The following is a 24,451-nucleotide window of genomic DNA, read 5'->3' as shown; positions in this document are numbered from 1 at the left end:
ACGTCAATGAAGGTTCTAAATAATTAATTTGGCAGTGACAGTGTTCAAAAGTCATGATATCAGTGAAGTGTGTATAACATAAATCACATTTTAAATACACAATTAATTAGTAGGCCTACATATAATAAATCTACATAACTTGAACAAATAAACATTTAAACTCTACTGTGTTTCTGAGCTGAAATAATAAGAAAATCTAAATTTTAAAATGTATGTAGTCACTTGAGCATGGACTACCTATAGATAGACGAACAGTTTTTAAAAAAAAAAAAGTGTTTATCTTTTTCCTACACAGGTGGTCGCCTAACGAAGGATTTCCAGAGTAGCTGTGGGCGCAGCAAAAGAAGGAAAACGGAATAAATCAGAACTTCTACTTCAACTGCAATTCTCACCTTCTCTGCTGGTATGAAGCTCCATGCATATGGTAGACAGAAGAAGCCAGGCTCGTAAATGAAGCACTTCATACGACACCAACACGTGCGTCAAAAATCACCAAATCATGAAGATCTACGCAGCAGTCTGAAGCTATTAAACCTTACTCTCCTCAAAAAGCGCAATTGTTTATAATAGAGACTGGCCTGTCTCGCAGTTCGTAACAGACACTAAAAATTCAGGTAAAGGAGAGGGGAATAAATTTGTATCCATCATATAAAATGATCCAAGGTGCAAAGAAAGAATGTTACCATTTTAAGTACATCATCAAAACAGAACAGAAAGCCGAAATAAAATTACAGGAGCTTCTTGATCTAACTTCAAAGCGGATTTTGTCTCTTCAAGTAGATGTGATCGGTGCACAGCATATTAAGGTGAAAAAATTAGTTTTAATATCAAAGTGGGGATTTGATGGGGTAACCAATCTATGTACAAACAGAAAGGGACTGAAGGTGATTTTTAAGACTGTAATTTAATTATGACCAGTGTTGTGCCTCTTCAAATGTACTTTAATGTATTTAAAACTCGAAATAAAGTAATAGTTTGGCCAAATCTGCGACCATCATCGACTAGATTTTGTTGGCCATTAAAACGTGAATTCCAGAAAGAGACCACAGATACTATAACAACAGAGCACAAACATATTGACGGGCAAATTAAATTGCTCCTTCCATCTAAAATTTCTCAACCCGGCTATGAAAATATTTATGTTGAACACAAAATGCTGCTGACTATGATTGACGGGAAAGTAAATTCAGCTATTACAGAGACGGCATACAGTCAATGTTGCAGTTTATGTGGAGCGTTCCAAAAAAACATGAATGACATCAATAACATAGAGAAGAGAAGAATTAATGAAAAAGTACTGGAGTATAGATTATTTATCAACCCTTCACGCCTACATAAGATTTTTCGAGTGGCTGCTTCATGTGAGTTAGAGACTGGAATTAAAAGTGTGACACATCAAGAAAGAACACAAACATTTGGTTGACACAAAGAAGATAGCTGTGAAGTCTGGTTTTCGAAACGAAATGGTTTTTTTTGTTGACGTAGTTAAAAACAAGGTCATGGCACTACCAATGGCAGAAATAAGTCACGTTGTTTTCAAAAACCCACAGTGTTCAGCATCAATTACCGGACTGTTAGATGACCTGATAGGGGATGCGAGATAATATTGCGCACATTATCTTGTGGATACGCTGTCAGTGCCCCTGCTTTTCTGCAATATGCACTTGAAACAGCGTAGCTTTAGTTCAAACTACCCATGGTATCCTATGCCTCCTTCAGTGCACAGGGTTCAGATCCATGGCTCCAATGTCCTTGAAGTGGCCTTGCTCCCAATCAGAATGCTAAACAAAGAGGCTCAAGAAGCTAGAAACAAAGACTTTCGTAGGTTCCGAGAGAGAATATATCGGAAAATTAGTAGAGAGGTGACTAACCAGGATCTTCTTCATATAATGCTTATATCATCTGACCCCGTGATCTCCTCAATTAGAACTCTTCCACCAAGAAAACTCAAAATAATAAAGCCAGAAGTTCTTTCCCTACTTAAACTCCTTCCCCATACAACTCTTCTGTTTTTAGCAGCAGTGACGATGATGATGATGATGATAATGGTGATTAGCAAAAGATTATTTAAAGTCTAAGAATATGTAATTACAGCAAATGTTATTATTTTTAACATATTTTTTGATATATTTTCTTACCAAACAGAATTCCACTTATATTTTTAACTTATTACACATATGATAGGAACAAATTATAATCATTGAATTAAGAAATTTTCCATACTAAATGCTGATTGTGTGTTTTATTTGCTCATTTAGTTATAGGGGCGTGGTAACAGTAGCAATAAATTGTATTATACGAGGACAGAGGTTTTGTCCAGGAAAATCGGTCCTCTGCCCCACTGTGCAACAGATGACAAGATGGAGCATGCCTGGCAAGGAACTTATGCCAGCGACACAAAGCACGACGCGCAGAGGTGGTCAGGCTCTTGTACCATGTAAAAGACTAAACTGTTAAGATGCTTGTCATTGTACATGTGAGAAACAAATATATAGTCTGTTAAGATGCTTGTCATTGTACTTGTGAGAAACAAATATATAGTCGAAGGTAGTAGTAAATCAACAACAGCCACTCATGCCTGAAATTCCCTCTTAGCATACCTATCCCTTAAATTTGGCTGACAGCTAGTGCACCACTCAGCACTTGAAACTGCATATGCCCGGCAGCCGGGCACAACAGAATTGGTGTCAGATGTGGGGTAGCGAAATAGATGGTACAAGCAGCCGTGAATGAAAAGGATGGTGAAGCTGAGACAGGAAGAAATTTTATAGTACTGTGCAACAACGAATGGAAGGCCGTTTTTCTACCAATCGTGACGGAAACAAGGTCATAACAACTTGTAAGAAAAAGTTTGCTGTTATTGCTGTCATGCCGAGGGCTCAACATGTATGAAGAGGTAAAACTTATATGCTGAAGCAGAAGTTGACGATAGAAGTGGTCTAGGCCAGAGCGACAGAGGTGCGGAAAGTAAGTAATTGTCGAAAGACTTATAAGTCCTCACATCTTGGAAACATTAATGTTATGTAATTTAAATAGCAAACATGGCACAACAGAAGAGAGAGAGATTGCCAGTAACTTTTGTAGCTTGTCAGAAGCCCTTCAATTAATCGGAGAGCCATTCTCAGGAAATAAGGAAAAGTTGAAGGAATTTATTGATAACGTTGAGGCAGCCTTTGAATTAGTAAACCCAAGTGAACATGATAAATTACTTAAATTCGTGAAAGATAAAATTACCGGAGATGCGAAAACTAAGTTGCTAGCACGCACCACAGTGGGTTCATGGGATGGAGTACAGGATGTTTTGGAAGAAAATTATGCAGTTAGGAGAACACTAAATTATTATGCTTGCATGAAAATGTAGCCATGTGGGGAAGTACATTAGACTCTATGATGTCAAAATTAAAAGAAGCCATGGCACGAGTTGTAATAGAGGCAGAATTGTCAGGGGCTCAAGCATTAACTGATCATTCAGCCAAAGATGGTTTTGTACAAGGATTAAGCGAAGAGAAAATTCAGGTGATAATTCGCAGGAAGGGGACTTGTGTTCAAAGCTTGAGAGATGCTATAGATGTTGCTTTAGAAGAAAGTAATATTAATTTACAAAATGATAAAATTAAAGGCAGAGCGTGGGCAAATGCAGGCATTAGGACTACCGACTCTCACCAAGTGCTATAATTGGAATAAATTGGGGTATACATCTGATAGGTGTTTCCTCAAACAAGTGGAATTTCTACTATCAAAAGCATGATTACCAAAGTAAATCCAGCCATAGATAAGTTTTAATGTCAGAACTGTGTGTAGCAGATCCCCTGCAAATGTGGTTATATGTATATACAAGAAACTGGCTGGGACCTTTCAACATGCATTAAGGAGCACAAAAATGACATCAAGAAGGGTGAAACTCAAAAATCTAGACTTGTCGAACATGCCTGGAACAATAGCCATAGAATACTCTGGGAAAATTCTACACCACTCATACAGGAAGAACACCTAATAAAAAGGAAACTTAAGGAATCAGCATTTATTGTAAGCAATAGCAATATTATCAGTCAAAAAAGCATTGAATTTAAAAATATATGGATACCTTTAATCAAAAAAGAAACCAATTTACTACACAAAACAGTTAAAAACCAACAACCCTCTCAGCAAAACATTAGCCAATAATATTACCCCTTTTGTGCGCGACCAATCAGGATAGCCCTCGCCTGCCATTGTCTGTGCAAGGGAGGAGCTTTAACATATATAAACCAATGGTTTCCCAGTGGCCAATAGAAAAGATGCCAAAGCGAGTGGACGTCCCAAAAGCAGCTCAGCGAGATCTTCAATATAGCTGTTGTTAGCACTTTTTAGTGCTACCCAGCGTCCAAATAAAGAAGGGTGCCGGCGTGTCTTATACACACAGATGGTAAGTGTGTAGGTACAGGTATTTTTGATTGTACTGTGTGACGACCGACAAGCCTGGTGACACCCGGGGATTAGATCCCCTACAGCCAAGCCTGACCACGGCTATCTTAAGTCCCAGGGAAAGGTCAGTGGGTGCAGCCAGGTGATAGGTGATGATGAGCGACAACATGGATGCCACGACGAACAACGCAACTGACCACTCTGCGAGTGGAAGCGGCCAGGACGGCTGGATACTTGTCCAGAACAAGAGTGCCAAGAGGTCACACGCGGACGAGTCTGGACCTGCCCCCGACAGCGATGTGGGCCCTGCTACAACAAGTCACCTGCGGCCGCGCCCAAGGCATTTAAAGTCAAGCCCCTGTTTGTCTTCCTGGACCAGGGTCACCAATACCCTAAGGTGTACACTGCCTTAAAGCTGGCACTAACAGATGTTTACATGCCAGAACCGTGGCCGGGATGAAATCCAGGTCAACGTTAAGCATCTGTGAAGAAGCAGAGTTCCTTCAAAACATTACGCTCCCCTTGAAAGGCGTTTGGACAAGGCCGCTCACTTACCTGAAAGTGGTACATCTCGAATATGTGCATTATGCAATTTGGCAGCACAGCCCCATAGAACAAAATGGAGCTGTGAAAATTGTGGTATTGGACTTTGCATGAATGGAACAAAAAACTGCTTTGCAAAATATCACAAAAAAGAGTGAACGAGATACATAAAATTTGTAAATAGGAATTTGATATTTACTGATTGGTAGCTTAGTCACAGAAGCTTTTTATTATGTATACAGGATGTCCCAAAAGTCCCGCATCATAGGCAATTAAACTGCAAGTATTTTTTTTCATGTTGCAGGTGAACCATGCTGACTAAGGAAGAGCGTGATATTCCCAGAGAGACATGGCAACACATTTCAATGAGATGTACCCTGAACGACAGTCAGTGTCGCAAAGCACTGTTAGCCGCCTGCTTGAAAAATTCAAGGAAACAGGAAGTGTGGCTGATGCAACCAGATCTGGACGACCAAGCACTTCAAGAGAGGTGCAGGAAACTGTTTTGACGAGGGTTGTAGCAAGTCCCAAGAAATCCATTCGACGAACCAGCTTGGAATTGGGTTTTCCTCGGTCAACTGTTCAGCGAATCCTGAAAAAGTGCAACTTCCACCCTTACAAGTTGCAATTGTTGCACCACATGTCAGAAGATGATCCGGACCGACGTGTGGAAATGTGCAATTGGTTTCTGGAAAAACTGGAGCAGGACAAAGACTTCTTGTCCACAGTGATGTTCTCTGATGAGGCAAACTTTTACGTGAATGGTGAGGTGAACCGCCAAAATGTGCGCTACTGGTCCGACGCAAATCCAAATTGGAATACCGATGCCAAACAACAAGGAGCTTCCCGGATTATGGTGTGGTGTGCTTTATGGAATGACCAAGTCATCGGCCCTTACGTTTTTGAGGGAACTGTCACAAGTGAAAAGTACCTGGACATGTTGGGAAATTCATTGATGCCTGATTTGCTAAACCTCAATGGTTTATGCAGGATGGTGCTCCTCTCCATTATGGCGCGCAGGTTCGTCATTGGTTAAACAACAACAACCCACATTGAATTGGCCGAAGGGAACTGTGGAATGGGCTCCTCGATCTCCGGATTTAAACCCAATGGACTTTGCTGTATGGGGATATCTCAAATCCAAAGTGTACAGTGTGAAGATCAGGGACATACACCATTTGTGTGAGCGAATTGCTTCCGAATGCCGCGCTATGATGCCAATTGTGGTACAAAACATTCTGCTAAACATGAAATATCGCCTGCAGCTGTGTTGTGAGCTTTCAGGCACTCACGTGGAGCACATTTTATGAATTGTTTCACACTACTGTAACAAGTTAGTGTTCTTCCTATGATGCGGGACTTTTGGGACACCCTGTATGTATATAGGGTAAAATTAATTCGTTATCTTCTTTAATTTGGCCCCTCATGAAGCAGGGTCAGCTGGTGTAAGGTTAGAATATATTAGGTTTACATTTTTTTTTCATATTAATGTCATCAATTAATTTTTTTTTCCTCTAGAGATGCCACATTATGTAAAATACAAATACATACAAATAGGTTAGGTTATTTCAGTGTAGTTTAAATTATATTTAGTAATAATAGAATAAAATGCCCTTTTCCATATCATTTTTTTATTAAGAATTGCAAAATAAGAATGTTATCATAGAAACTGTTTATAGATGTTCAATTGATGCTGTAAACCAAATTATACCAAAATCAAAACATTTTAATTCTTGGTCCTCAAAGGGTTAATGCAACAACATTGTGTAGTGATCCCAGGGAACACTCTCCACAGTTTTCATGGATGGTCACATATCTAAAGTATTGTTTAGAAAGAAAAAAAAGTTGACTTACAATAGAATTACTAAGCTGAATTTTGAAATTTTTAACATAACCATTTCCTCCACCCTTTCTTTATACTATACTTGCATACCGTTTACATTCTGACATGGTCAGAATTGGGAAGGGGGAGATAATTGTATTCCATTTTTTTTAAAGGGGACAAAAGCTTTCAGTTTTATCTTTTCATTTGCTTTGTTCCTCAAACCAATTTTTTTTCCTTAAGACTAATATTTTTCTAAACAATTACTTGTTATAACAAAATACTAAGTCCAGTTTTTTTTTGTTTCACTAAAAAAAAATTGAATTGACTGTAATTATATTTCTATTTCATGGTTGATTTCTATAACCAACATAATAGTCTACTGCTCTCTGATGATGACTGCAATGTCGACCGAAACGTTGGTGAATCATTTGCCAAGGACACGGCTACAACCCAAAAGCCAAGCTACTTCAGACAATGGCCGTGAAAGCCTGCGAACATTATTATAAATGTGTCACAGCATTTATCTCTATATGCCTCCCATCGCACTTTGTATGACAAATACGACACTGCATAACGGGAGATACGTGGTTATGTACTTTATCGTCAGTCGACTGGCTGGCTGACTTCCCCGCCCGGTTGTGACCTTCAACTCAAGTTGCGTACCTTTCCAAACCATCCTTTACTGGCAGTGAAATCAACATACTGTCCAGATAATTACATTGTAAATTTTCAAAAATTAAAGTGCTTGTTACGTATCACCTCCTGGTTCACACCAATCATGTCAGGCCAATGATTATTTTTTCATGGCAACTTTCATTTAACAACCTGCAGCCGGGTGGACTCACGGTTTCGACCAGACTGCAAGCTATTAAAGTGAAAAGGTGTAATTATTCAGAGAGGTGTAAATGTTGTTATAGAACAGGTCTAACCACATTCGTTAACTTGTTTTTTATTGATAACAATCATGAGTATAAATACTTAATACATGGGTCATTCTCACGAAAACGTACAATCTGTAGTCCATATTTATTTCTACTATATATGTTTTGATTTGTGTTATCTGGATTATTTATCATTAGGCGATAAATGGATTGAATATTATCTTATATTTTGTCTGGAGGAAAGTTACAATTTTTACCCTTCATAATAGGAAAAGTGTTAAAATTGTCACCTCCGTGGCCTGTCCAAAGTAAGAGACAGCACCAAACTTCTATAAAATTGTAACAATTAACTACTTATAATTTTTATTGCTTACATACTCATTGATCTAATATTCGTAGTATGTTACCCATCTGTCCTATAAAAATGGGCATAGCAATATGGCCGCCAGTTTTAGTTGGCTAAAAGTTGTAAAGAGTGCAGTGAAGTATATTTACCTTTGGCAGAATGATGCCAGAAGCCACGATTTTATGTTAGTATTATTGGAGTGGAGTGTGTATTGTGATTTATTATTTGTGTAATGTAAAAAAGGGGAATGTGTTTTTAACATTTGTCACCTCCGTGTCAGCTTTACTGAGGTAAAATATTGTTATGTATTTATTTCAATTTGTATAGGTACTATTCTCTATTGATTGCTTGCAGTATTACCAAAAATAAGTTTTCTAACCTTAAAACTATGGAATCTGTGAACCAAAATATTAATATTTGTCACCTCCGTGGCTGTCATTTCCGTGGTCGCGTAATGACCACAGAGATGACGTAGTTACCATGGAGGTTACATTTAAATTTTTCTTGGAACCAAGGCTGCAAAACCTTTGAATTAAGTTCTGGTTATTATTTTATTGGTTCAAACTGTAAATTTCAGAACATATAAAATAAATGTTGTTGATTTACATTGCATAGAGTGAGTTTTATGTTCAAAATATAATTTAAAATACAGACATAAATAATGTCTATAATAGTGAAGGTTATAGTTTTGGCTTACATATAGTGATGTGACCTACCTATTTAACATATATGTGGTTCAGTTTACAGTTGAAACATGGGAAGAGTAAAAAATATATCTGCTGAAGATAGAAATAAACATAAAAGGGATAATATGAAAAAACATAGAGAAAAAATTAAGGAGGACCCCACAATATACGAAGAAGCTAAAATAAAGGAGAGAGAGAGATATTTCAAGCGCAAGAATGAAGGGAAAATAAAACTTGTACAGCAGATGACTGAAAGAGAGAAGAGGAGTATGAGAAAGAACTGGAAGGATAAAACTAGAAGACATCGCCAGTTAAAAAAAAAAGTAGAAACTCTTCAAATATCTTTGGATGTATCTTCAGCTTCACCTACTCCTATGAGTAACAAAGTTAGTGACAACCTTCAAGAATTTGAAAGTCAGCCGATTGAAAGTAGAAAGAATAATGCAATAATGAATTCTGCTAAGAGAGTAATGAATGGAAAACGTCGATCACGAAAGAATAGGGAAGAGTTGAAAAGAAAATTGACCAAAATGTATAATACCTTAGGTATAATGAAAAAGAAATTAGATAAATATAGGAAAAGATTAGCGAGAGTAAAGTGCAAAGAAGGTACAAAAAAAAAACAATCTTCTAAATGTGGCACACCAAGGAGAAATGTACTGAAGCTCTTAAAGGGACAAAAAGTATCAGAAGATGTTAGAAGAAAGTTGTTGTTTGGCAAAGTATTTGCAGACAATTTAAAAGGGGCATCTAAGAAACTAAATGTTAAAAACAGAAGGAAATTAGTAACTAATTTATTGAGTGCAATACTAAGAAAATATAAATGTCTAAGTCATATGCATAAACTCACTTCACGAAGACTGATGGCACAGCTGGTAAAGAAGGCCAAGAGATATTTAGAGGCTGACAAAAAATGACAAGCAGTCAAATCATTTTTAGAGAAAGACGATTCAAGTCGCCTATGTGCAGGTAAGAAAGAAGCAGTCACAATGAAAAAAAATCAAAGAAGCAACGTAGACTCCTCAATGACACAATGCAAACATTGTATACAAAGTTTAATGTAGAACATCCAGAAATGAGGCTCAGCTACAGCGCCTTCTGTAAACATCATTCTTTTTGGGTTTTGTCTACTACTGCTGCAGGCAGGAATACTTGTCTTTGCAGTATTCATGAAAACATGTCTATGGTTGTCAATAAGCTCAACAATTTAAACATTGTTGCTTATTCATCCCCAAATGAATTATTGAAAGACATGTGCTGTGAAGATCAGAAAGAACAGAGCCTTAGAGAAACTGCAAGCTATGTGAAACTGCAGAAATAAATACTAATACCTTCAATGCAGAAGATAAAATAAGTTATGGAAAATGGATAAAAAAAAATAAAGTGATGATTACAGTAAAAGGGTAAGAAAAAATCTGTATAAAGACAGAAAAAGTAGATGAGAAATGTACCAAAATAGAAATTGTAAATATTATGAAAGATTCAGTAGCAAAATATATAAGACATGTCTCAAACATTAGGCACCAGTACCAGGCATTGGACTCTGTCAAGAAACAAATGAAAGAAAATGACGTTCTCATCCATTGTGATTTCTCGGAAAACTACAACTGCAAATATGCTGAAAAAATACAGTCGGCACATTTTGGTGGCTCCAAACCACAGGTGAGTCTTCACGCTGTAGTTGTGTACCGTGTATGCCTTCAGTCTCAAGATATAAAAACCTTTTTCATACTGTACTCTCTCAGGCATACTTCAGCATGACCCAGTAACTATATGTTGTCATCTTACACCAGTTATAGAAGATGTGAGGACTGTGATGCCTGGTTTGAAAAATGTACACTTTTTAAGTTATGGTCCCACAAATAAATACAGGAATCGCAAAATGTTTTACTTGATGGGAAGCTACTTAAGAGAAAAGTTAGAAGCAGATTGTATTCAGTGGCACTACAGTGAAGCAGGTCATGGTAAGGGAGCACCAGATGGTGTGGGAGGTTCCCTGAAGAGGACAGCAGATAGGTTGGTGGCAATGGGCACCGACATTCCAAATTTTGATAGATTAGTCGAAGAACTTCAGAAACGTACCACAAGAATAAAAGTAATGGTTTTGGACCCTATGATCATTCCCATTGTTCAAGCAAAACTTCCAAGCGATATTCCAGCATTCAAAGGTAAAATGAAGGCACATCAGATTACATGGTCTAAGCAGAAGCCGTATTCTCTTCAAGTTAGAAGACTTAGCTGTTTGACATGTTTGCCTGGATATGACTGCAACCACTACGGGTTGGGAAACATTTCACTGGAAAAACTAAACGGTATCCTTTTATTGCATACTTTTGATTAAATTTATAACAGATAACCTGTAGTTATTATATTTTCTCAATTGTCACTCTTATAAATTGGGTATTCCAAATTTAGCGTGTTGATAGTTTTTGCAGAATCATTACAACTGTGGTGCATCTAATGTAATTTTTTGTGGCAATGATATGCTTTTCTCAAAACCTAATTGTATGTCCTTAACCTTGACTGTTCAGATCCATCCACGTCTGGTCACCCAGGCATAGCAAAACTTCGATACGCAGATGTATATTCTTTCGACAGTGACGATAATGCTGAAATGAGTGTAAATTGCACATTAGAACAACCTGTAGTGCCGAAAGACGACTTTGTTGTAGTGAAATTCCGTGGGAAGAAATGTGTTAAACATTATGTAGCTTTAGTGCAGTCTGTAGATGATAGTACAGAATTACAGTTAAATATTTGAGGAAGTCAGCTGGCAGAAAATTTGTTTTCCCCCAAGTAGAAGATATAGCACAAGTCAATAGCAATGATATAATTCATATTTTACAATGTCCACTAAAAAGCAACAGGGGTTGGTACAGTTTTGGTGATAACATATGTAATTATGAAAATATGTGTTGACAGGGTCTTGTTTTGTGGCTAAATTTAAATGCCAGTATTATATAATATTTGTAAAATAATTTAAGTATATTTTCTTTTGATATTCGAAAAACTATTATGAAAATATTGATAAAATCACTTACTTTTCCAACTTTTGTACAAGCCAAGCAGATAGCGGAGTTTATTTTGATGCTAATTAGAGTTGAATTAATGAGTGAAATAAAAAATGTGTCACTTATTTGCAATTTTTTATCCATTTGAGTTTTGCTGTCACCTCCGTGTCAATGGCTGTCACCTCCGTGTCAATGGCTGTCACCTCCGTGTCAATGGCTGTCACCTCCGTGTCAATGGCTGTCACCTCCGTGTCAATGGCTGTCACCTCCGTGTCAATGGCTGTCACCTCCGTGTCAATGGCTGTCACCTCCGTGTCAATGGCTGTCACCTCCGTGATCAAAACTTTTCATTAATATTTTTTAAAATTAAAAATATTAGACAAAGTTTGTAGCCATTGCTGTCATCAGTGTTATACATATATGTGGCACAATTATAGAACTTAAACAAATACAGTTCAGATATTTTATCTTTTCAACTTTTTGATTTACAAATTGTCCATTTTCATGAGAATGACCCACATGCATACTTGCTTAGTATTAAAGGAGTTTAAAACCCCGGCGGGCTGCGCAGACCATTTAAAAAAAAAATTATTCAAACAAACAATACAATTTAGACTGAATCAAATGAATAATAAAGCCCTAAACGTGCAGGTTTGGTGAAGCCAGGGGAGAAATTACACAAGCCCAAACTCGATATTGGTTCACGCAGCAAATGACGTGCATGGTGTTAATAGGCAAAGAAAAAACTAATTAAAGCCCCCACAACAAAACAAGGTAGCCAATATCGGTGCGACTTGAACAAAAAGAGTACAAAAGTTAATAAATTCATTAATACAAGGAATCAAACGTTACGTTTACCGGTGGCAATGCAAACCACGTAAGAAAACTGGCAGTATAGTGAGACACAAACAGAAATGCCCAAACGACTCAAACAAACATTGTGGCTGATTAAAGTTAACTTTACAAGGGCGAAATACATGTGTGTAAAAAAGGCCACGGCCACATCGTGCAAGAAATTTACCGTTACTGCATGCAAGTTACCGTCATCGCTGATACTGACCAGTACACACTGCTCCCCCAACCGCAGAGCTCGCAGGCCCTTATAAGCACAATATAGAGGGCGCTGGAGCTGCGGCGGAATAACACACTACAGGGGTAGGAGTGGGGATGCGGAGGGGAAATCTAACCAGCGGAAGAGGTAGCAGAGAGGGGGAAACGACAAAGGGAGGGGAAGGAATCGCTCAGCTGTACGGTGACGCAAGAAGCATATGCTTCAAACCTTTTCCACGTGAATCATCTGTTCATTTCTGTTCTGGTATCTAACGTCAAATATATTCTCGCTAGTACAACCAACAGCATCAGAATTATATAAACTTTTGGTAAGACTGCTTATTTCGTACGATTGTGCACACAGTTAACTTGCTTAAAACTAAATTGTGACCAACATAATCATGGTCTTCATGACAATCTGAACGCCGTAATACTTCTAGTTTGTGTCTCAAATACTTGAACACAATGCATTATGAGTGATCAAGCACGTATAGTTACAGGCAGCTGAATGGGCAGACGTTGCTTTTTATGAGTGAATTCCCTGCCACTGGCTAGACCGAGTTCATGATCCGGTTTGTGGTCAGGCGACAACGGTACGGCACGATGGCATATGCTCGGACGTAAAAATATTTGGTCCTTTACACTCCATTGTCGTAATTTAACTTGCCATAGCTGATGTATGTACAATAGCCGATAGCATACAGACCTGCGCGGCCATCTCTTCCCCCCTTGTTAGGCTAACTGTATCCCACGGCACATCTGTTGCTTACAGAAGTTGAAACAGACTTTGTGACATCGTGCTCAACTTTTTTTTTGCCTGCCGAGATTTTGTGCTAACTGAAATTTACAGACATGCTTTTCAAGACTGGGGCAGTAAAATTCAAATAGCGCTAAATAAAGCAGTGCAATCTGAAGATGTGCTAAGTGAGGGATAGGTGTATGTTGTCTTATGGTAAAAACTTTGTCAATCATTACCAAGTACTTACAAAAGGACAATTTCTCAATAATTACCATTTATGCCTTCCATTTTGCGAGCAGTACAAGTGGAATAATTAAAGTTGGTATCAGGCTTGTCTGAACTAGAAGAATCCAATTCAGTTGAACACAGGCTCCGGTAATCAACCATGCACCTGTGTGAGAAAACACAGGAATGTTCATTGTATACAATAAATCCATGCCAATGACTTGACATAAAAATATTAATAAATAACATGAAATAAATGTCAATATGGACTCTCAAATAGTAGCTAACCCATGACACGCAAAATGAAGTGTGAAAAAAATTGCCATCTACTGCAACTACATACAATAAAATAGGTAAAGAAAATTTGTATCATAAAGAATCATTATTTATATATATTTACATTAAATTCAATGTATGTGACCAGCACCCTTAGCAAACAGAAAGCTAAAAATTTGTTTAAAATGTTGATTTTAAAAGCACCATGAGTGCTTTTAAAACCAAAGTGTGTGCACACCATTTGTCTCCAATGAACATTCGGCAACAACTGACGTCTGACATTACCTACGTGAATAAAAAAAAGTTGAGCTGTGTTAAGAGCCAGTGGGAAAAACACTTTATGCAATCCTACGACTGCAATGGACCCTAAACCTACGGTTGGTTCATGCATAAATAAACATTTTCTGCAGCACTGTGTAAGACAGCCCAGTACTCCTACCTCAGTGAAGTTTTTGAAGGAAAATTTTTAGCACCAGTTATGTTTAATTTACTGCTGGGTTATTAATAAATGAAATGTATGTTTTGTTTGTAACTTCTTTATAACCATAAAATTTTCATACTTATAAAGTGTTGTAAATTTTAAGGACTATTGTTGGAGTATGGCAGTTGACACAATCTTGGTCGATTTGCTGATAGGTTAGCAATAATGGAGAATTGACATGTGTGCAGTCTTGAAGGGAATGAATCAATTTACCTGTTTATCAAACTCAAGCTTCCAGGGTTTCTTCTTAGAACTGATCCAACAAATGGTTAAATTAAGTATTCCTATTATTTTAATAGTTATATTGCACTTACAAGGTTAATATTGTCTCACCACGCACGTTATTACCCCTACGCCATCCATATAGTTTTGCAATAGTAAACCAAAGGGGATCAAAAAAAAATAATGTTCACTATTTCTTTCAACTTCTGGCTTGTTAATATAATTTTAACAATCCTAAGTCACATAAGCGAAGCAAGACAACGGGATGAACCTTCAAGTAAATATCTACCAACTGCAGAGGCCAAGTCTGCCCCAATGCATCTCCTAGATCACATGGTCCGGGTGATTGCCCGCCTGAGTTTCATCCGGCGCCCTGGGTGGCATAGGAGTACATTACAAGACAAGAGTCATGCCACAGTGCCTGGATGGGCAGAGAAAAAGCCCGGGGGTATTCTCGACAGTTCTCCGAACCCAGACAGACATTCCTACATTGAAAGAGGGGGAACAGGGCATTATGGCTTATGGACGTGAACAGACAGAAGACGGTTAGCCCCTTCAGTCTTGCCTCCACCTGAGCACAGTGAGCATCTCCTCGTCCCCGATAGCTCTGAGTGTTGGTTACTGAAAATGTATTTACAACACAGTTGATGTACTTATTAGTCTAGTTCAAAGTAGGCCAGAACTTCCGAGATTTACAAAAACAAAGCCAGGGAATATGAGGGCAGTTTCCAAGGTTTACAGAAACCAAAACAAAGCCAGGAAAGGTTGGAGGGCAGTTACGGAGGTCTACAGAGACCAAAACAAAGCCAGGGAAGGTTGGAAGGCAGTTGCGGAGGTCTACAGAGACCAAAACAAAGCCAGGGAAGGTTGGACGGCAGTTTCCGAGGACTAACAAGACAGAGACAAAATCAAAGCCAGGGAAGGTTGGAGGGCAGCTTCCAAGGTCTACAGAGGCAGAGACAAGAACAAAGCCAGGTAAGGTTGGAGGACAGTTTCAACGGGAGACAAAATCAAAGCCACGGAAGGTTGGAGGACAATTTCCAAGGTCTATGGAGACAGAAACCAAGCCAGGTTAAGGTTAGAGGACAGTTTCCAAGGTCTACAAAAACAAAGTCAGAGAAGACTGGAGGACTATTTGAGGCGGTCTACAGAAAAGGGGCACATAGGCTCACGTGCCCTTTTTCCACAGAATGTTTTTTTAAAACCACCATATTGTTTTCTACAATCCCTGAAAATTTCATAGAGATATTTTAAAAACTGAGGTTGGTAGCCAAATTTTTACAACCTGATGTTGGTGTACCTAATTTTACCAGAGTTGTTTACTACACATTTTGATGTTATAATTTGAGTTTGTTTAGGATGTGAGTAATGTGCTGTCATGCCCACCAGTTTGGCCTCGGCTGTTATGATAGCACAAGCCCCAAGTACGCCACCCATCCTACATAATCTATGGGGAGGAAAGTTAGTTCACCACCCGCCCCTAGATGGCAGACAAAGGAAAATGTAAATTAAGGAAACTTTGTCAACCTGCCCAGCATAATTCAGGACAAATATGTAAATACCCAGTGTTGTAACAAGAAGCCTTTGAATTATACAAGTGAATGTAAATATTATTGTAATTCTACTATGTATGCACAGGAATGGTATAGGTGTGCCCACCCTGATGAATATGTACATGCATTGTATATTTATTCTGGCTGAGCTAAGCCAGGCAGAAAGCTCTTCCCAGTAATTTCTGGGGAAATAAAATTGGCATAATACTTGAACAGTATTATTTAGGTAGCGACCTCCCTGGAGGACCACTCCTACTCTTACCTCCTCTGGTAGGCAGTGACCATTCTGAAGGACCACTCCTACCCCCACCTCCTCTGGTAGGCAGCGACCTCTCTGGGGGGACCGCTCCTACCTCTCCCTGCTCTTGGACAGCGACCCCTGCTCGGGGACCCCTCCCCTCTGCCCCTCCATGCCAAAAACGGCCGGCCGCAAGCGCTCTCGCCAGCAGGGACGACCCCGGAAGGAGACATCGGAGGAGCTGCTGAAGCCGTACCAGCTGGGCTACTTCACTGGGCCAGCGGAACCCAGCCCTACCTACCATCCCGAATCCCTTGGACGATACTCCCCTGTTCCCTACTCCCCAGGGCACTCGCCCTCTGCTCAATTCCTGTTCCCTCATCCCCCTACCCCAGTCTCACCCACCGGCTCTCCCGCTCCTCCCCTCACCACCATCGATGTTCCTCCTCTCTCCGACCGCCGCTCCCCGAAGCCCTATACGACCGGTGACAGCCCTCGGGACCCGCGGCCGCAGCCCATCTCGGCCAGACTTACTGCAAGAGCTCTTCGGCCCAGACGCCTGATCGCGTCACTCATCGGGGTTTTTTACCCCCACCTGAACCACTCCAGGGTCCCCCGCAGAAGCCCGGGACAAGTCAGTGCTGTGTATTATAAACATAAAAATTAGTTCTAGTAGCACTGACAGTGAAGAAAGAAGTGGCCAAACTGTCAAAAAAAGAAAAATTACACGAAACAAAAAAAACAAGAAACGTGAAACTGTGAAAAGAAAACGTGTGAGAGGTGAAGGTTATGTTTTGTCTTGTGGTAAACCAATTGAAGGAAAACAATTTACTTTGGTTTCAAAGTGCTGTGTTAGCGAGTGTTGTGATAAACTCTCATTTGACGATCAAGTAGACGTGTTTTCTTCATTCTATAATGGGCAAGAAAAGACCCTACAAGATTCTTTTCTAGCTCAATGTATGGAAAAAGTAGCATCAAAAATGGAGAGAAAAATTGTTGATCCAATTAAATCTCGAGAACATGTATGGGCTTATAGCATTGTGATAAATGGTAAAAGAATACAGGTCTGACGGGAATTAATTCTCAAATTATTTCAGGTTTCAGTAAAAAGAATAAGAGTTATTCAGAAGAAAATACTGAATAACTCTAGTTTTGTTGAAAGAAGAGGATCACATGCCAATAGGCAGCACAAGTTACAGGACAATGTCACTGATTTAATGGGGGAGCACATTGAAAGTATTCCACACCAAGAATCTCAATACAGTGCTCATAAAACAAACTTAAAATACTTTGACAACACCAACCTAACCATTAAAGATTTGCATGACATGTTTCTCGATTATTACAATGAAAAAACTGGAACCAAATTAAAAATGAGCTACAAGACATACTACGAATATTTCAAAACTAAATTTTTTTATGGTTTTCGAAAACCTAAAACCGATGTATGTGACTTTTGTGTACTATGTACCGAAAAGTTGAAAGTGAATCCAACAGACCCTTGCCAAACATCATTCATGGAGCACAAACGTAAATATGCTAGAAGAAAAATAATAAGAGACGAATATATAGACACGGCAAGAAGAGATGAAACATTCTTGGTGCTAGAATTTGATTATGCACAGAACTTTGCTATCCCTAAACTAAATATGAACACTCAGTTTTACAAACGCCTTTTATGGCTGTATTGCTTTAATGTGCATGTTTTTAATGACAAAAGTTCATTTTGTTATTGTTTTGTGGAAAGTCAGGGCAAGAAGAATGCTAATTCAGTTGTGTCATTTTTATACGATTGTTTTCTGAAGAAAATGCAAGTTTTTAAAAATGTCAAGACCATTGTTTTCCTTTCAGAAGCTGCAGGGGGACAAAATAAAAACATGACAGTTATAAAATTTGCTTCATGGTTTGCTAAAGCATTTCATGTAAATATTGTGCACCTGTTTCCTGATAGGGGTCACTCGTTTTGTCAGTGCGACCGAAATTGTGGTTTAATAAAGAAGAAAATCAACAACAAGGAAGTAATAGGGACAACTAAACCTTACTTAACTGCTATGGTTTTGTGCCGACAGGAACCTACCCCTTTTGAAGTCATAATAGATGAGGAACTACTGAAGGGCTGGGACCAAGCTTTATCACATTTCTTTCTTCAGAAACCTACTTCTTCAACAAACACATTTACCCTTATGAAGTACTGCATTTTAAAATTTGATTACAATGGAATGGTTTTGGCCTCTCAAAGTTACTTTGAAGTTTATAATGCATTTAGATTTGGGAAAGGACATTTCCAAAATGTAAGGAACATTCACCTTGAAACTACACCACATAAAAAAATTTCTGATCAGAAAATAACAGATGTCCGCAGCTTGTATACTTTTTTGCCACAAGAAGATGCAGATTGGATAGAGGACATGCTGAAAGTTTAAGAAATGTCTTGTGGGAGTTTTTTTTTCCAATGATGTAAAAACTTGCAAAATAATTCTGTGCCTATTAATAAACTATTTGCCTATTTACATATTATTTACTAAGAGTAACATTTCGTACATTGAAGTTCCCGGTATGAATACTGTAAATAACTAATAGGTTCTTGTTTGTTTATTTATTTTTGTTTAAATATATTTGATAAAAATAAATGTTATGTAAGAGATTCCTGTGTACAATGATGTAGGACATATTCAAAATTGAAACAAATAAAATACATTTTTAATACATTGAAATAATACATTGTTGTGGAAATAATGTTCTGAGGAAAAAGGGCACAATACAAACATTTTTTAACAGTGTGTAAATAAATATGTGTATTTTTTAAGCAGTTTCTTTTTCGTCCCTCCTCATAGACAGTAAACCAATTTACTTTCGCAAATACAGTATTATAAGCTCCTCATTGAATTTAATCTACAAATGGAAATGAAAAACTTTGAATGTCATTTTCACAAAATGCCATTTTGGCATATGTGCCCTTTTTCCATAGACCGCCTCATTTACTCTACACCAGTGGTTCCCAACCAGTGGTCCGCGGACCATCGGTGGTCCGTGAGAGATAAAATATGGTCCGTGAAAGATTTCAAACTTTAAATGAACGCGCATCGGTGAACAAAAGAGAGCGCGACGCGCTGGCGAACGGGGGAAGGGCAAGCAACTGACTAAACATTATGGCGCAAGCCGGTCAGTCAATCGTTCGTTTTCTTTTGTTTTGCTCAGCAGTGTTGTGTTAGTGATTCTGTTTAGCTGTTGAGTGGGTCAACATCTGTAACTCCTCGATATTCTTATGGATATTTTGATAAAATATGAACAGGGTATGTAGGCTACGCATTTTTCTCTGTTAAACTTTTTTAATAAAAACATGCTATTACAAAACAGAATGTGGACGTTAGTTTACGTATGATTCTTGTGTTTGTGTATTACAAATGTTCACAACAGTTAGGTACAATTAGTTGAAAACCTAATTACCTATAAATAAAATAAAGCGATATGAAATTAAAAATTAAGATAGTAAAAGAACACTGGCCTCCCAAATTAAAAAGTGGAGCCAGCCATAACAATTCTTATAAATATGCTATCATAAAATTGTTGAATTGTTATTATGCTGTTTTAGGTTTTTCATAACGAAATAAAAACACCGTTAACTCTTTTAATGCCAAAGTAGGATAAATCGCCTTTTCTCTGTCGTACGAATATTTCTTTCTTTCAAAGACGCATTTACGACACTTGCAGCGCACTCTACCGTTGTCGGTTTGACTGGCCCTACTATTGAATTGCTTTTTCTCAAAATAGAGAGCAGAGCTGTCACGCTTCTGTCTTCCTTCCCTGATAGAGAGCAGGGTTCTCATGCTGTTTTCGAACAGCATGTGAAACAGATTGGTACCTACTGCGTTTGTGCACATTTCTTCGTTTTGAATTTAACTTTCCGTTGTGAGAAATTCAACTTTTATTTTTAAAAAAATTATCTTTTGATTCTTTTGTAAATTGTAAGTGTTAATTATTTTCTGCATAAGAATGTGTGTTCCTGCTTATAAAAATTTATTTTGCAAATATTTACAAAAATTATATATTTCTGGCAAAGAAATTATTAAGTTGCTTTATCAAAAAATGATAAGCAGTTTCGTGGATATTATAAATTGCCAGTTATTCTTTATTTTTGTTTATTGTGCGTTGAAAATCATTTTTGTTATAGTTGTAGTGATTATATTTTCCCACAAAATTCTTAGTGCCAAGAATATTACTTTGATAACCATGCCCTATTCGCACGCCAATCCATTAAAAATAATATAACTTTTTCACGAGAACTTTAAAATAAAATAAATAAATAATGCATTATATGTTTTATTTAATCTTAAAAAATGACAAAGAATAATGTATTTATAAGATGTAAAAATTTATACTTCCATACTTAAAGGTAAAAAAGTTATTAAAGGTAAAAAAGTAACTAAAGGTAAAAAGTTATTAATATTTAACTCCAGATATGTAATTCATTTAAAAATGACTTGGCACTTTTAGTATAGAATTAGACAATTTGAGGCTGGCACCAAGAGGTCAAGGGAAATAAGGTACCTTACCTACCAAGACTCTTGTTTTTAACGATTAGACAACATTATTTTTTAAATTGTGTAGTAAAGATTTAAGTTTGTAAAAAAACGATAGCGAGGTTAGAATTTTTTGGAAGGCAGTTTATATTTATTTATTTAATGATTTATTTTATGAAACAATTTAGCTATATTATTTTTTATTCTTTTACTTAGCATAAAACATAATATAAGCATAACAGTGTAGGTACATTCTATTGCATTTTGGTTTTGTTTTCAGAAAATGCCGCCTAAGAGAAAATATGATAATAGTTACATTAAATTTGGATTTACTTCGATAGAAAGTAATGGAGAAATAAAACCACAATGTGTTTTATGCACAACTGTTCTCGCGAACGAAGCCTTGATCCAGCGAAATTAAAACTTCACCTAGAAACGATTCATCCAAATTTTTCTGACCGACCACCAGAGTTCTTTCAGGAAAATTGGAGAATTAAAAAAAAATGAAACTCGGGCCTAGTGGTACAAGATATGCATCATCTGAAAAAACATTAGTAGCATCGTTTGAGATATCGAAATTAATAGCACAATCAACAAAGCCTCACACAATAGGAGAAACTCTTGTGAAACCTTGTTTGATCAAAGCCGTCGAAGAAGTTTTAGGGTTAGAAGCAAATAAAATTACAAGATATAAGTACCTTTGTCGAACAACATGGTGAAAGCTAGAATTGAACTCATGTAAAATTATATCGAGGAGCAACTTGTTTCAAGAATTAAAATGTCGCCATTCTTCGCTTTGCAGTGCGATGAATCCACTGACATTTCTAATTGTGCTCAGTTACTCGTTATTGTCCGCTTTTTAGACGACGACAACATAATCAAAGAAGAACTGTTGTTTTCTCAGGAACTGGAAATGACATCAAGAGGTATCAACGTCATGAATATAATAACTGGATATTACCAGAAATATGTTATTATGTGGGAAAAGCTAGCCGGCTTCAGTACGGATGGTGCTCCTGCGATGTTAGGATCACATTCCGGTCTAGCAACGTTAATCAAACAGAGTAATCCGTCCAAATTAACATCACATTGTATCCTTCATCGCCAGGCGTTAGATTCCAAGACTCTTCCTAAATGCCTTAATGACACAATGAAATTGGCCATAAAAGTAGTAAATGTCATTAAAAGCAGTGCCTTAAATTCACGCCTTTTTAAAAAACTGTGCACTGAAATGGACTCCAACCATGAGAACCTCCTCTTTCACACAGAGGTTTGTTGGTTGTCGAAAGGCAATATGCTGGAAAGATTATACGAGCTGAGAGGAGAGATTGAGTTGTTTCTAGGTGAGAAAAAAATGGAAGACTTACTAGTACAGTTTTCTGATTTGACATCCCAGATTCATTTGGCATATCTTGTAGATATTTTTACAAACTTAAACAAGTTGAACTTGCAAATGCAAGGTTCAGGAAACAGACAATTAGAAGGTGTTGCAAATATTTTTAATTTTCAAGATAAACTTCGTGCTTTTATTTGCAAACTTAATTTATGGATTAGTCAAGTTGGCGAGGGCAAGTATAGTGCGTTTGCAACATTAAAGGCACTCCTTGACGACATAAAGTATGTCATGTTTAGGGAAAGTATACAAAAAAAACAGCAAATGTCATTTTCAAATGTTGGTTGATGAATTCAACCGTTACTTCCCAGAATATAACAATACAGAAGCTAATATGTACCAAAAACTGATACCCAACCCTTTTGGCACTAACGCTAGAGAAGTTGCAGAAGAAATCCAAGAAGAACTTATTGAATTACAAAATGACAGGAACTGTAAGGACGCTTTTGAATCTGATTCTTTGGAGACGTTTTGGTGTAAGAAAGCAATTTCATATACTAAAATTCGAGAACTCGCTTTGCGCTATCTTATGGTTTTCTCAACAAGTTATTTATGCGAACAAGGATTTTCTTTATTACTGATCATTAAAAACAAATCCAGGAATCGACTGAAAGTAAATGATGATATGCGTGTAGCTTTTAGCAAAAATATTACCCCTAAGAATTCAAGATCTTGTACAGAAGATGCAAGATCAAAAATCTCATTGATGCAAACTGAATTGTGTACTAAAAATATGTTTTAAATCATAACACTGTTAATTAGTGTTTATTTTGGTTTTAAAATTGCTTATGTTAAACGTTTCGATTAACATTGAACGGTTAGTCTTAAAGTTTATTTTTAGATTGATACAAATTATTTTTTAACCTTGTGGTCCCTGCTAATAATAATAAAATTAAAGTGGTCCCTGATCAAAAAAAGGTTGGGAACCACTGCTCTACACTGAAACTGCAATTTGTTTACATGAGTTAAAGTGAGCATAAGAACTATAGTAAGTACAAAATCACTTTACTGAACAATGTTTATTTAGTTTTAAGTGGCCATACAACTGTAAGAATATTTTTTTAGTAAACAAAAAATGAGGTTCTTAATCAACAGAAATGGTAAACCTATGTGTTAAAAATGAGAGCGATATTGAACATAAATAGAATAAATAATACCTCAGTTTTGTTGTTATATTACAATATTTAATGTTAGTTCGTGTGAATGACAGATGGATAATAACACTAAATAAAATCCTACCCATAGTTTCTGCAAGACAGATGGATGGAGTGGCATGTATTTTTTGAAATGAAGCTAGTTGTTTCCTCATCAACCCCCATTATTAGTTTCTATCACCAGTTAGAAAATATTATGTTAGATATTGAGTAAGCAAGGAAACAAATAAAAGAACTAAAATTTTTGATACAATTTTAGATAAGCATATTTCTAAATGGTTAATGTTATTACCAAACTTTTATTATCTTCACCTGTAAGTATGTATGGATGTAATCCACTGTTTGACATCCAAATTGTTGAAATTTTGCATACATATAAAGAACGTCTGACAATATAATATTTTGATAACTTAAGACCTTACTGTTAAGGGGATTTGGGAAGGGAGGGGTGGGGGGGATATAAATACCCAAAAAACAAAAATTTTATAACTCAATGCTTTTTTTTTTCATTTTGGAGTGTTTCCGATCCAAAACGTCGGGTTATGGTGGAAATTTTGTCTGGGTTTTGTCTTTCATCCCCTTCATAAAAGGTAGGGGCATAATAACCATAATGTTTGAAAATTACAAAAAAAAAAATATATATATATATATATATATATATATTTGATTTATAGAGTATTTCCGAGGTTAAGTTACGGTGGAAAATGTGCCCGGTATTGGCCTTAAATTTCAAAAATTTTAAAAATGTTATTCTTTTTTATTTTGAGTTGTTTACGAGATCGGGTTATGGTGAAAAATATGCCTGGGGTACATTAATGCCAATATGGGTATTATGTCTGAAATTTTCTGGCCACTCTTCCAGCGTGATCAAGTGTACTATATGGACATTTCATCAGTCCATGTT

The 24,451-nt window shown here is 37.1% G+C and overlaps 1 protein-coding gene across 1 annotated transcript in view; it reads right to left on the bottom strand.

Annotated features, from left to right (window-relative positions):
* LOC134527397 (protein hobbit-like) overlaps positions 1 to 24,451 on the bottom strand; it is a 619,824-nt gene that overhangs the window by 422,079 nt on the left and 173,294 nt on the right. Inside the window, exon 12 of the mRNA XM_063360060.1 lies at positions 13,758 to 13,876. Within this exon, the coding sequence (XP_063216130.1) occupies positions 13,758 to 13,876 (119 nt within the window). The remainder of the gene's footprint in view (positions 1 to 13,757; positions 13,877 to 24,451) is intronic.

Source organism: Bacillus rossius, chromosome 1, assembly GCF_032445375.1.
Source record: "Bacillus rossius redtenbacheri isolate Brsri chromosome 1, Brsri_v3, whole genome shotgun sequence".
NCBI lineage: Eukaryota > Metazoa > Arthropoda > Insecta > Phasmatodea > Bacillidae > Bacillus > Bacillus rossius.
Note: the sequence above shows the minus strand (reverse complement) of the source record. Positions and strands in the feature narration are given on the sequence as shown.